Raw genomic sequence first — 14,854 nt, 5'->3', positions numbered from 1 at the left:
TTGAAGCCCCCACCCCTCCCCCCGCCAGTGTGTTCTTCCTTCACAGATATATAGGAAGCTAGAAGTCAATTAAATGGAAAGCACTTGGATAATCACCAACTACTTTGAAATTCAGCATGTACCTAAAGGAAAAGGAAACAAAGAAAGGAAAAAAAAACATGCACCAAGAAGAAAAACACAATGAGCCTTAAAGTGCATTACCATTACCCTCAGTCTTCCTATCCATCAAATCACTTGAGGTAGAGGAAGGATTCACCTTAGTTCTCTTAATTGCCAAACAGCCTCCTCTTATTTTGATGTAAAACCATAGGGACAGGTCCCACTGTGACATCTGCATGTTTACACTTCAACCACCCTGGTTGAAAGGAAGAGCTTCAACAGAAACCCACAGGCACACGGACAATCACACCACCTTCCCCCTCAATCTCCAGGCTGCATGACACAGGAAGGCTGTTATTGGTTCAGCCCTAGTCACCCCACCACCCTTTGGGCCAATGGCCGTGGATCCTGCGCTGCCAGTTGCTTATTGGCTGCTGCTAGCGGAGGCTGGGAGCACAGCTGCTCTCATTGGATGACCCCGTCATCCAGGCATAATTGCAGGGCAAGAAGCTTTTTGTGTCAAAAGGGAAAGATGATAGGCTCCCCAGGCACACAATCAGATAAATTTGAATGAAGTAAAGTATGGCTTTCTCTTATTTTATTTATGTATTTATGTATTTATGTATTTATGTATGTATTTATTTATTTATTTATTTTTATTTTATTGTGTTTCGTTAGTCACCTAAAGTAGGCCTTTCCCAAGGTCGGGAGCTTGAGTAGGGCATGATTCTGCATAGTTTGAGTTTTCTGCATGGTGTTTGGGCCTTCCTTCATGTATTTCACTGAATTAGGATGAGGGGATACGTTGAGGGATTGTGAATGGGGTAAGTGTGAGTTTTGTATCTGCTACAGCGCTTCACTTGTTGCTATATCAACACACTCGAAAATTCTCTAGACGATACTACTCTACACAAGTGGGAGAAGGAGAATACAAAAGGCAAGTAAAATTATTGTGGCCCCAACTGTGACGTAGAGTCCCGAAGACGATGACCTGAAGGAATGGGCCACTTAGGAAAGTGATAAAATGCGACATGGTCAAGGAAAATCATAACAGACTGCAGCACACACATATATTAAAGTGGACTTGCGCACGGTAAAGGTGTTTGAAGAACGGGCAGAATGGCACAGGTCGAAACGCTAGAGTAGGTGGCACTCTGGAGAGTTACAGGTCTCTTTGTGCCAAGTGAGGTGGCTCTGAAAAGAGCCTTTGGTTTGCGAGGTGGTCAGGTGGTCCGGGGGCAGCTCGTTTGCGTCTGTTGAACCTGATGACGGCCTTGGTGGCCTCAGACACGGCGTGCTTGCCAATCTCCCCGGGCAGCAGCAGGCGCACGGCTGTCTGGATCTCCCTGGAGGTGATGGTGGAGCGCTTCGTGGTGCGGAGCAGGTGAGAGGCCTCGCTGGTGATGCGCTCGAAGATGTCCTTGACGAACGAATCCATGACGCTCACGGCCTCCTGCGAGAGGCTCAGGCCGTCGTGAACATTCCTCAGAACCCTGGGGAAGTAGGTGGCGAAACTGTCGGGGCAGCGGCGACGGCCGCGGCGGCCACGGCGGCGGCCTCCGCGCTTCGGCTGCTTCTGCTTCGGGCTCTTCGGGTCCGCTGCCGTGGGCTCCTCGGTGCCGAGGCTTTCCTCAGAAGAGGTCTCACAGCCAGGTTCAGCCATGTGGGGCTCGCCTTCCCGACAGCTCAGAAGGAAGGGCACTGGCGGCAGCTTGAGCAGCGCAGGCCCATTTATAGTCGCTTCATTTCCTGACGTCACCGGCAAGTCCTATCTGATTGGACAACATGCAAAACCAAGAAGCGGGTCACTGAGCCAGGTCCTGTCAGATCTGACTGCTTGCCCTCGAGCTTGACGTCTCTTCAGTCAGAGTCGGAATCAGGCGTCCTCTAATTTTCTTGTGACGGCCTCCAGAAAAATGTTCAAACATTCCTTGTAAAGGTGTAGTTTCCTCCAGATTTCCAGTATGAAATTTTTTTTTTAAAGAGAATCAGAGAGAGAGGGAGGGGAGTAGGGGGATGGGCAGGGGGAGAGGGAGAGATTCCCAAGCGGGGTCCAAGCTCAGCACAGAGCCTGAAGTTGCTCTGTATTTCACAACCCTGAGATCGTGACCCGACATCTGGAGGTACACTACTTCTTTACACGGAATGTTTGAACTTTTTTCTGGAGGCCGTCACAAGAAAATTAGAGGACGCCTGATTCCGACTCTGACTGAAGAGAGGTCAAGCTCGAGGGCAAGCAGTCAGATCTGACAGGACCTGGCTCAGTGACCCGCTTCTTGGTTTTGCATGTTGTCCAATCAGATAGGACTTGCTGGTGACGTCAGGAAATGAAGCGACTATAAATGGGCCTGCGCTGCTCAAGCTGCCGCCAGTGCCCTTCCTTCTGAGCTGTCGGGAAGGCGAGCCCCACATGGCTGAACCTGGCTGTGAGACCTCTTCTGAGGAAAGCCTCGGCACCGAGGAGCCCACGGCAGCGGACCCGAAGAGCCCGAAGCAGAAGCAGCCGAGGCGCGGAGGCCGCCGCCGTGGCCGCCGCGGCCGCCGCCGCTGCCCCGACAGTTTCGCCACCTACTTCCCCAGGGTTCTGAGGCATATTCACGACGGCCTGAGCCTCTCGCAGGAGGCCGTGAGCGTCATGGATTCGTTCGTCAAGGACATCTTCGAGCGCATCACCAGCGAGGCCTCTCACCTGCTCCGCACCACGAAGCGCTCCACCATCACCTCCAGGGAGATCCAGACAGCCGTGCGCCTGCTGCTGCCCGGGGAGATTGGCAAGCATGCCGTGTCTGAGGCCACCAAGTCCGTCATCATGTTCAACAGATGCAAATGAGCTGCCCCCGGACCACCTGACCACCTCGCAAACCAAAGGCTCTTTTCAGAGCCACCTCACTTGGCACAAAGAGACCTGTAACTCTCCAGAGTGCCACCTACTCTAGCGTTTCGACCTGTGCCATTCTGCCCGTTCTTCAAACACCTTTACCGTGCGCAAGTCCACTTTAATATATGTGTGTGCTGCAGTCTGTTATGATTTTCCTTGACCATGTCTCATTTTATCACTTTCCTAAGTGGCCCATTCCTTCAGGTCAGCGTCTTCGGGACTCTACGTCACAGTTGGGGCCACAATAATTTTACATGCCTTTGGTATTCTCCTTCTCCCACTTGTGTAGAGTAGTATCGTCTAGAGAATTTTCGAGTGTGTTGATACAGCAACAAGTGAAGCGCTATAGCAGATACAAAAGTCACACTTAACATTCACAATCCCTCAACGTATCCCCTCATCCTAATTCAGTGAAATACATGAAAGAAGGCCCAAACACCATGCAGAAAACTCAAACTATGCAGAATCATGCCCTACTCAAGCTCCCGACCTTGGGAAAGGCCTACTTTAGGTGACTAACGAAACACAATAAAATAAAAATAAATAAATAAATAAATACATACATAAATACATAAATACATAAATACATAAATAAAATAAGAGAAAGCCATACTTTACTTCATTCAAATTTATCTGATTGTGTGCCTGGGGAGCCTATCATCTTTCCCTTTTGACACAAAAAGCTTCTTGCCCTGCAATTATGCCTGGATGACGGGGTCATCCAATGAGAGCAGCTGTGCTCCCAGCCTCCGCTAGCAGCAGCCAATAAGCAACTGGCAGCGCAGGATCCACGGCCATTGGCCCAAAGGGTGGTGGGGTGACTAGGGCTGAACCAATAACAGCCTTCCTGTGTCAGGCAGCCTGGAGATTGAGGGGGAAGGTGGTGTGATTGTCCGTGTGCCTGTGGGTTTCTGTTGAAGCTCTTCCTTTCAACCAGGGTGGTTGAAGTGTAAACATGCAGATGTCACAGTGGGACCTGTCCCTATGGTTTTACATCAAAATAAGAGGAGGCTGTTTGGCAATTAAGAGAACTAAGGTGAATCCTTCCTCTACCTCAAGTGATTTGATGGATAGGAAGACTGAGGGTAATGGTAATGCACTTTAAGGCTCATTGTGTTTTTCTTCTTGGTGCATGGTTTTTTTTCCTTTCTTTGTTTCCTTTTCCTTTAGGTACATGCTGAATTTCAAAGTAGTTGGTGATTATCCAAGTGCTTTCCATTTAATTGACTTCTAGCTTCCTATATATCTGTGAAGGAAGAACACACTGGCGGGGGGAGGGGTGGGGGCTTCAATCCTTTGAAATCTGTTACAGGTTGCAGGAAAACCCACTATTTCTTCATGTGCGCTGTGTGTTCCATGTGAACTTTTAAAATAAATTCTAAATAACCTTTGATTTGAATGTAGAAACCTGTGAAAGGTGTCACTCTGAGCCAAACAGTGAGACAAAAGCTAGGTAAACTAGAGCAATCCAACCTTTTCTTGAGCCCATTAGACGAGAGATAAAGCCAAAGGGATATGAAATGGGATGGGGGTTTTGCTGCATAAATACCCAAGGAAAGCTACCATAAAATGAAGTGCCAGTAAATCCCTGTGGGGGGTCCTTAGAAATTGCCATTTACATGGGGAACTAAATTTTTGAAGCCAAAATTCTTTTCAGAGCCATATGCCTTTTCAGAGAAAGGACTGTGGACCATTTAGAAAAATAAAATTCTGTTTCATAAGTCACTTAATTTCTATCATGCTGAGTGCTGCTGGTTCAAAATGCCTTTTTGGACCACATGAATTACAGTGGTTTTTCAGTTATTCATGCACATTGGTCTCATACATATCATATTATTTAAAAAGTCATTTTAGGAACGTGAATCCAGAGGAGCTTGGGAAGATGGCAGAATAGGAGGAGCCTGAGCTCACCGTGTCCCACATTTAAAACTAGATATCATCCTCAAATATTAAATAAACCAGAGAGCAACCCAAGGACTGGAAGAAGAAACCCCACAACTAAATATAGGGAGGAAGCTGCATCTGAAAGGTTAGGAAGGTCAGAAATGTAGATGGAGGCTGCCCACAGGAAGGAGGGAGCTGTGCATGGGGAGAGGGCAGAGAAATGGGCCCTCGCACCAGGGAGCTCACACGGGGGACGCTAATACCCATACTGTTTGGCTGTGGAAACCAGAAGGGCTGAATACCGTGAGTTTGTATAACCAATGGGACTTGGAGCCTGGAGCTTTGAAAGTCAGCTGACTCGGCACTGGGCAAGCCAGGAGGGCGAGTGACAGCTGGATCACGACCCTTAGGATTTCACTCACATGTGGAATTTAAGAAACCAAAGAAATGAGCAAAGTGAGGGGAGGGGAGAGACAGAGGGAAGGGGAGAGGACTCATGAAACAGACTCTTAATTATAGAAAACAAACTGATGGTTTCCAGGGGAAAGGAGGGCTGGGGGGCATGGGATAAACAGGTGATGGGGTTTAAGGAGGGTCCTTGTCCTGATGAACACCAGGTGATATATGCAATTGTTGAATCACTATATTGTACACCTGAAACTAATATAACACTGTATGTTAACCAGCTGGAATCAAAACAAAAACTTAAAGAAAAAAAAAAAAGAATGGGAATCCATTAGGACATGTGTGATGTGTGTCGGGGAGGGAGGGCACACGTGGGCTCTTTTGCGTCTGTAATTTCCGATCCAGTGGGAGCACTAGGAAAACAAGGTTAAAATGCACCCAAATTGGGCTGTGGTTGGAAGACTGGGAATGCAAGTGTGAGTGGCACGCACGAAATCTGGGAAAGAGAAAGAAAATGGGGTTCGATGTTGAAGTCCAGAGTGGAAAGTGAATACATCTGACTATTCGCTTCAGTGGGTGAGTCAGGAAAAATGTACCTGGTGAGCAATCATGGTCTAATGCTGTGGTTACTAAGAAGATGATATAAGGGAAGGGCTCCTGCTTCGCTAACACATCATAAGCATCGACACGGGAAAATAGTATTAATAGGACAAGCATACCCAAGTCAGTCTCTCCTCTTTTTTTTTAAGATTTATTTATTTATTTGAGAGAGAGAGAGAGAGGGAGCGCACAAAGAGGAGGAGCAGCAGAGGGAGAGGGAGAAGCAGGCTCCCTACTGAGCAGGGAACCCGATGCCGGGCTCAATCCCAGGACCCTGGGCTCATGACCTGAGCTGAAGGCAGACACCCAACCGACTGAGCCACCCAGGTGCCCCCCAAGTCAATTTCTTCTAAGCACTACTCATATTAATTCAATTCATTGGGATTCACTGGAATTCATTGCAATTCATTGGAAAACACAAGCAAGGACCCAAACCCAGTACAGAAATACCTAAGTCCAGGAGTTCAAGAAAGAAAACCTATTCAGGCTCCCTAGAAACTGAAGTTACTTTTCTGACACATCCAGACTTATCTGACTCTGTTCCTTTCAGGCTACCAACTTTTGTTTTTGAGAAACTTCAAATTTCATGACGTGCAACACCTCATCATGGGGATGGTGGGAGACTCTGTTCAGAGCAGCTCAAGCCCCACACTCTCCTGAGTCAGCCAATGAGGGGACCTCCGTCCTCTGAGACACAGCTCTTGGCCCCACGTGTGAGAAGCTGTCCCAAGGTGAGCCACAGGAGACCTCCTTGGTTGTGCCACCTTGGAGATCGGTGGTGGTGGGGATGGGGGAAAGAGCTGTTAGTCTTTACCGGCTATTTCTCCTTTGCTTGATGGCTTAGTCATAGGTGTTTTAATCGTGGTGATTGAAGGATGTTTATATTAGCTTTGTGGGGCTGCTAAATCAAATACCAGGGACTGGTCAACTTAAATGACATGTCCATTTATTGCCTCACAGTCCTGGATGCTAGAGGTCCAAACTCATTGTCTGATGGGTGGGTGAGTCTCTGGGCTATGAGGCAAGCATCTTTCATAAGTCGTTCTCTTTGCCCTAAAATAGCCACGTTCTCACAATATCTACTCACGTGGTCTTCCCTCTGTGAGTGTCTGTGACTCCAAATCTCTCCTTTTCCTAAGGACAACAGTCCTACTGGGTGAGGCCTACCTTAATGATTTCACCTGAACACGACCACCAGGGTAATGCCAGGGTAGTAGTCTACCATCAAATGAGGTCACATTTAGAAGAATGAGGGATCAGGAATACAACATATCAATTATGGGAGCACAAAGTTCAACCCGTAAGAGTCAGCCCTCTCGCCCCCCAAATTCATGTCCTTATGTCCACAATGCATTCATCCTGTGTGAATGTCACCAAAAGCCTTCGCCCATTCCAGCATCAATGCAGAGGCAAAATTTCATCTAAATATCCTGTACACCAGATAAGGGTGCATTTCCAGCTATGATTAATGCTGAGGCGTAATTCCTGCCCAGCTGAGAATGTGTGACAGAAGACAAGAAGTTATCTGCTCCCAAAATACAGTGGACGGACAGGCACAGGACAGTCATTACTATTCCAAAATCAAGGTATCGGAAAGGGAAACAAGGGTTCGTGGGTCCAGAGCAAGTTTGGGTCCGAGTAGGAAACATTATATTAGAGCATAAGCATGGAAAAGAATCCTCTCTGGCTCTAGGCTCTGAGCTCTGCTCCCACAAGGGGTGGCAGCCCCACGCTCTCTGCCATGGGAAGTGGCGGCCTCCCACCTGTCCAGGGCTGCTGCAGTACCTTCTTCTGAAGGCCAGGTGTTCCTAACCTTTGGAACCCAGGAGGTAGCCTCGGTCTCAGGAATCAAGGAGAAGATGGCTCTACAGACCCTGGCATTGCGCCTCTGGGTCTGTAGTGGCAGTGGCAGCCCTGCCAGCCCCTGAACCTTCTGTGGGGTCCTTTGCCCCCTTTCCTGAAGAACAGCACACGTTCCCAGTGAGATATATCTGGGGGCCCTTTTCTCGCCTGCCGAATCCCAGCAGTCCCAACAGTCTTCCTTCGTGTTGTCCCATCTCTTTCCCTTTAGGTCTAGCGGGCCACCTTTCAGCCAGCACCAAATTCTCAGAATAAGACACCTGTTGGCTTTCCCTGCAATCCAAAGGGTTCAAGCTATCGCGCAGTATCGCACAGTATCCACACATTTTACTTGCATAACTATGTCTCCATTCCTGGCTTCTGCTGAGATGGTCGATTGGACCCACGTGTCACATGCCTAAGCTCCCAACTGATGGTTTTCCAGGCACAGCCTTGGCCCTTTTTCCAAAGCAGCCTACCTGGTTAGGCTGAGAAGGTTGCAAATCAGCACGTGCTAGTTTCTTCTCATTTCACGCTACCTTCTTGAATTTACAGCTCTCCTCTGGCATTTACTATGAGCAGCAAGGGGAGACCAGGCCATGCCTTCAACACTGTGCTTACAAATCTCCTCAGCTTATCTGTCCCAGCTTCTCATGTGAACGTTCTAGTCTTCACCAAACACAAAACACTGGAACATGGTGTGGGCAAATGCTCTGTCACCCGATAACAAGGATGGCCATTTCTCAAGCTTCCAATAACATGCCTCTAATTTCCATCTGCTACCTCAGCAGCAGCACCCTTCGCACTCACACTTCTAGCAACATAATTTTCATGATGCTCTATGTATTCTCTAAGATGATAAAGTCTTTCCCTACAGCTCTCCTCTTTTCTGTATGAGGCCTCACCTGAAATACACTTAATGTCCATATTTCATCCAACAGTCCCTCAAAGCAATCTCAGCTTGTTCTATCACGTATCTCAAAACTCTACCATCCTTACCCGTTACCCAGTTTCTGCCCCCCCCCCCGCCCCATTACCCAGTCTCAGAGCCACTCCCAACTTACTAAGTCTTCGCTACAACTTCATCCCACTTCCGGAATCAAAATCTGCATGAGTGTGCTAAGTCTATCATTACAAAGTACCACAGACTGGGGAGCTTAACAGAGATGTATTGTCTCACAGTTCTGGAGGTTGGAAGTCCAAATCAAGGGTTGTGGGCCAGGTTGCTTCCTTCTGAGATGTGTGAGGGAAGAATCAGTTCCTGGTCTCTCTCTCTTGGGCTCTTACATTACTGACTTCTCCCATTGATTTTGTTGTTGTTGTTGTTGTATTCCCCACATTTTCTTCTCTATGCGCATGTCTCTGTGTGGACATTCCCCCCTTTTATACAGGCAAAAGTCATTTTGGATTAGTATCCGTGCTAAAGAGGGTATTTTACCTTGATTGCCTCATTAATGATTCTATCTCCGAATATGATCCCATTTGTGGTCCTGGGGGTTAAGGATGTCTTCCTATGATTTGGGTGCAAGCGGGGGTGCGGTGGGGGGATAGAACAACCCATGTGAGATATGAAACCTGAGCTGTACACGGGCACATGCACTGCCTCTTCCATCATATTGATTATTTGTTGTCCCGTTAGAGAAGTGAGGTGACCCCATTCACCACCCTTTTACTCAAGACGGTATTAGTGTTGCTTAATTTTATTGTAGTTTTTATTTTTCTAGCTTCCTATCTCTGTAAAAGTGAATATACTCTGATTTCAATTTTTAGAAATTGATTACGGTACTTTTAGCAATCAATATTTGGTCAGTATTTTAAGAATGGCATTTGTACTTTTGAAATACTTTGTAAATGCCCCTGGGAAAGATGACATGCCCTGCCAAACCAATGTGGATAATCTACAAAAATCAAAGAAACTTTCCTTAGCCCATCAGAAGTGCCCCAGGAACCTCCTGGAGTGTCAGATCACAAAACTCATTTAGCTGTGGCAGAACAATATGACTTCCAGGAAAATAGGGTGGGCAGTTCCAGAAAAATGAGGATACCAGAGAAGGCTTCTGTGTGTAGCAAAGACGTGAAGGGGTGCAATGCCTCTTCCATCACTAGGTGCCAAGTCTGGGTTTTTTGTTGTTGTTTTGTTGTTTGTTTGGTCCAATGTAGGAGAACTCGGACGAGCCATTATACCTCCGGAGTTCTCCTTAGGATCATTAGAGTAAGAATTTAGCATCAGTGGCCACCCTTGTAAGGTTTATTGCTTATTGTCCTTCTGGAATTTTTGAAAAATCTAATGAAAGGATTTGGAAAAATACGGAATTTATTCTGTAAGGCCAGTGGGAAAAATTATCAGGAAATCAACGACCAGGAAATTGTCCTTGGTAGTGCCTCATGATGGGGAAAAATATTTGGGGAGCCAAAGGCTCTTCGCCACCATGCCCGTTTTCAAAGGTACAACGGTGAGCCTCTTTGCATAAACAGCCTTCCACTGAGGCACTTCCTTTCTATCATGCTCACTGCTGCTGTTTCAAAGTCCCCGTGTTTGTCCATATGGCACACAAAGGTTTTGCGTCTTGCACTTACGTACTGGTCCCATATGTATCGTTTTATGTGAGAAGTCATATTAAGAAATGGAATCCGTTAGGTCATTTTTGCACTCCTTTGGGTGCTTTGCTCCGTAAGTTCAGAAATCAAATAGCAGCATGAGTAAAACAACATCGAATGCACCATATAGACTGTGAAGACTGGGAGTGTGAAGGTGAGTGACAGATACAAACTCCAAGATGCAGTGAGGAAAAATGGATGTTGAGGCCTAGACAAAAGGGAAGTGAGTGCCTCTGATCACTTCTGAAGGCAACTGAGGACAAAGGGCATCTGCTGAGCATTCATTCTCTAATAGTGTGGTTAATGGTAAAGACTGATTGAGAGAAGTGGATTTGTTGCTTAAGTAACAAATTATAAGCCACCACCCTGGGAAAATAGTACTAATAAGTCGAACATGCCCTAATGAAACTTTTTTATTAAGGATTTTATTTATTTATTTGATGGAGAGCGAGAGTGCGAGAGTGAGGACAAGTAGGCAGAGCGGCAGGCAGAGGGAGAGGAGAAGCAGGCTCCCCACTGAGCAGAGAGCCTGATGAGGGGCTCAATCCCAGGACCCTGGGATCATGACTTGAGCCAAAGGCAGCCGCTTAAACAACGCAGCCCCCGCGTGCCCACCCCCAATCAAACTTATTCAACATTACTTTTGCTATGGAATTCTTGGAAAAACAGAAGAGAAAACCCAAAGTCAGTACAGACATCGCTAAATCAAGAAGTTCAGGAAATAATTCCTATTTCAGGCTCCCTAGGAACTGTAGCTAACACTTTAAGTAGCCCAGATTTATCTGACTCTATACTTCCCAAGCCTGTAATCTTTTCTTGTGGAAATCACAAATCTTCAGGACTTGCAGATCGGCTTCATGAGGATGATGGAGGCTTCTAGTCAAGGCAACTCAAGCCTCAGTCAGCTGGGAGTTAGCCAATCAGGGATGTGGAGCCGCTGACTCACGGCATTGGGCCCAGTGTGAGGTCAGGTGTCTCAGGCTGAACCAGTAAGAGTCTTACTGGGTACTCAGCCTCTGCGATTGAGGGGGAATCTGGTATGATACTTGACCTGCCGTTTGTTTCTTTGTTTGACTAGCTGCATGCTTTTAACCGTGAGGAGAAGGATCTGAATCCGGGCCTGTGCGTGGACGTATCTCTCACCACTTCCATCAGGTCAGAGGAGAACTGTTCAAATTAATAGTGGTAAAAAGATTTCCCTTGATGTCGACCATGTATTTTAACTCAGGCTATTTGAATGTACAGTTGTTTTTTTTTTTTTTTTTTTTTTGATGTTGTTGTTGTTTTTTACCGCTTGCTACATGGGCCTGAGCAAGTAAGACCCATCGCAGTACATACTCGGCTTTGCATGAAGTGGTGCTTGAATGACTACAAACTTTGAGAAAACTGGACTGTTTCCTACTGGGAAAAGGAGGTGCCAAGGAAAATTCTATTCCCGGTCCTTAGTTCTGAGTGAGGGGAAAAAAAAATTTTCCCTGAGAATGTGCATTCACACGAGTGTCCTGGTGTAGCTCTGGGGTTCAGGTTAGCATTACCAGCATGATGCCAACAGTTCCCGGTCACAAACGCAGACACATGGCAAATGCACTTCTAATCCTTCCCGGAGGAGTAACCTTAATTGAGGTTGTTACAGGATTCTTGCAGATAAAGTCCTCCTATACACGCACACAATCCCAAAACAAGCCACCCTTCTCAAAATCAAACAAGAAACCAAACTGGAAAGTTCCAAAGTATTATTACCAAATGCCAACTTTAAAAAACGGCTAAAACGTTTATATAAATAACTACAAGAGGGACGCCTGGGTGGCTCCGTCGGTTAAGCATCTGCCTTCAGCTCCGGTCATGATCCCAGGGTCCTGGGATCGAGTCCCACATCGGGCTCCCTGCTCAGCGGGGAGCCTGCTTCTCCCTCTGCCTGCCGCTCCCCCTGCTTGTGCGCGCTCTCTCTCTCTGACACATAAATAAGTAAAATCTTTAAAAAATAATTACAAGACATGTAAAATATGAGTAGGAAGCGACTAGTTATCAAAAATGTCTTAAATGGTTTTCTAGTCTTGAAAATAGGAACCGCTAGATTAAAAGATCCACACAAGTTTACACAACAAAGGAGACACACCAGATAGAGAGAATGGGTGAACTAGAAGATAGGTGAAAGAAATAAGACAGAACGCCTCATAGAAGGATAAAGACAAAAATAGGATGAGAGTGAGGCAAAGAGACTTAGGGAATGGGGTAAGTAGTTATTAAGTGCATCTCATAGGCATTCCAGAAGCAGAAACTTGGATGAATTTTGGAAGAATAACATTCAAAGACAAATGTCTGGTAATTTCCCCAAATTTAAGGAAGCCATGACATCCCGGATTCAGGGAGCACATGTGGATACATTGGAGTAAAGCTAGGATATAAGCATAGAGAGCAAGATAGCAGACAACAGGGCACGGTGCCTAAAAATGGAATACCGAATAATGTGATAACATACCTCTTTTCACCAAGAAATGGAAGCCAAAAGCTAGTGCTGAGAGAAAACGACTGTCAAACTACGGTTGCCTGGGTAGCCAGAGTATCATTTGATAATGAGGCGATGATAGACATGAAGATGTTCCAACCAGAACTCTCCTCACAGACAGACTCTGCTTCAGCTGCTGAGAGTGCAGTCAGCTGGCAGTCCTCAGCCATTGGCCCTTTTAGGCACTACCTCAGCTGCAGAGAGCCGCCTTGTCCGAGCTCTGGGACTTCCCCTGATGGCCACATCCAATGTCTGATCAACAAGAGTTGATTAGTATAGGTCCCTCTGGTGGTTTCTTAGACAATTTGGGTAAATTGGCGTGTGTGTGTGTGTGTGTGTGTGTGTGTGTGTGTGTGTGTGTGTGTGGTTTGTTTTTTTTTTTTCACCCAACAACACTTATATTTGGTCAGCAATTCTAGTGTGCGGGTATGGTTTTTACAACCTAACTAGTGTTAAGAAAACAATTTTAAACTTGGCAAATGCTGCTAAAAACATTAAAAACCTTTTTGGTGTTTTTATCTGTATGACTACTTCTTTGTGTGCTGTGTTTGGAGACTATGGTTTTTGCCGTTTCTCCTGAGGGTCTTGGTCAGAACTCGGGGCAGGTGCTCGTCAATTATGTCTCTTGATTTGCACCAGCACTCTGCTGGCCATGCGAGAGTTCCTGCCCAAGCTATGGTGGCTTAGCCCAGGACAACAGTCCATTCTGAGTAGTAGGAGAAATGGCCCCCAATTGGCCAGTCATTCCTCTGGAACTAGGGGCCTGGGATATGGAGGTCAGACTCTCTCAGTAAGCCGAAGTTGAAAAGCCTACAATCTTTGGTGCTTCTGGTGAAGTGTTCCCAGAGCTCCCCTGCTGGGGCATCAGTGAACAAATGTTGTTGGTTGACCTTTCTTCTCACTGGCGTGTTTGTGTAGGACTTCTGAGAGAGGCAACAGGAAGCTTAATACCAACTCTGATTAGTTGATACGATGCCTGGAAAGCCAGAAGAGGGGAAAGGATCTTCAGAGGGACCCATCTGTGGTAGCTGCAGGTTCCAGGCTGTCAGGAGGAAGAGGACTTTGGGGTACACTGGGAATGGGCCCTCTGGGACTGGTCCTTCTCCCTCTCCTCTCCTGTAGTGGCACCTGTTGGGTTAGGCTGAGCAGCTGACAATGATAGTAGTTGCTTGGAAAGGTAAGCAAACTGGTCCTGACAAACTGGCCTGTGTGCCCAGGCCTGTTCTGATTTATTTGTTAGTCGTGGTTTTGCCATCTGTGAAGATCAGCATCTGGTTGCTTGGCAAGAAAAAAGAAAAGGTATGCAAGTGACTGTGACAGAATGGAGGCTCGCTGGGGATTCCTGGCGGCTTGACTTTCTCTCCATTCTACTCTGGACACTACTGGGCACTACTCTGGTCTTGCCCCACCAGGGCAGGCCAGGCATGCACATGAGAGCTCTGCTTGTGAATTTCTGGGATCTCCTGTTATCTCTTGTGGACATACCTGAAGATTCAGAGGGCATTTCACCAGGCATTTCAGCAGTTCCACAGACAACCACGCCAATCTCATATCCTCACCTCTTGCTTTGTGCAGAAAACATGGGGAAATAAGATTCAGCTCTGGTTTATCCCATTCTGCTGGCCCTTCCTTACAGCGTTTACAAACTAGCACCACGAGGAGCTATTATGAGATGTGTAATTACTTATGACCAGTTGAAATCCCCCCCCCCCCACCTCTTAATTGTAACTCCTTAATATACCGTCTTTGGGTAGATAAATGAAAAGGGACTGGTCCAATTTATGCCACCCTTTCTTGTGTGCTGCTCCCTACCTGCCAAAAAAGGGTCCCTCCCCCCCCCCCCACACACACACAAAGTAATTGAATAGAAAGGGAAGGTGCTCACATATTGCTACCTCCTGTTACACATTCATTAACTGTTTAAGCCCAGGCATCATTTTCTTCCTCTCTCCCAATGTACTCATGTGTTTCCATCACCACCACCTTACCTTTGCTGTCATTTTAAGAGATGGACACATTGACTCTGGGTCTCCAGAGCATCCTGG

General features: G+C 46.7%; 2 protein-coding genes across 2 annotated transcripts in view; one reads left to right on the top strand and one right to left on the bottom strand.

Annotated features, from left to right (window-relative positions):
* Window positions 1–2,929, top strand: part of LOC144380376 (histone H2B 1/2-like) — a 28,343-nt gene extending 25,414 nt beyond the window's left edge. Inside the window, exon 3 of the mRNA XM_078064011.1 lies at window positions 2,720–2,929. Within this exon, the coding sequence (XP_077920137.1) occupies window positions 2,720–2,929 (210 nt within the window). The remainder of the gene's footprint in view (window positions 1–2,719) is intronic.
* Window positions 1,262–1,865, bottom strand: LOC144380515 (histone H2B 1/2-like). Its single transcript, XM_078064769.1, has one exon. It carries the CDS (start codon window positions 1,760–1,762, stop codon window positions 1,262–1,264), a length of 501 nt encoding a protein of 166 aa, XP_077920895.1. The 5' UTR covers window positions 1,763–1,865.
* Window positions 2,930–14,854: the final 11,925 nt, after the last annotated feature.

The sequence above is a fragment of the Halichoerus grypus genome, chromosome X, assembly GCF_964656455.1.
Source record: "Halichoerus grypus chromosome X, mHalGry1.hap1.1, whole genome shotgun sequence".
Taxonomy (NCBI): Eukaryota; Metazoa; Chordata; class Mammalia; order Carnivora; family Phocidae; genus Halichoerus; species Halichoerus grypus.
This window is presented reverse-complemented; position numbering and strand designations above follow the sequence as displayed.

Excerpts from the sequence above, each read along its gene's own strand:
- LOC144380515 (XM_078064769.1), bottom strand. The coding sequence starts at position 1,762 with ATGGCTGAACCTGGCTGTGAGACCTCTTCTGAGGAAAGCCTCGGCACC.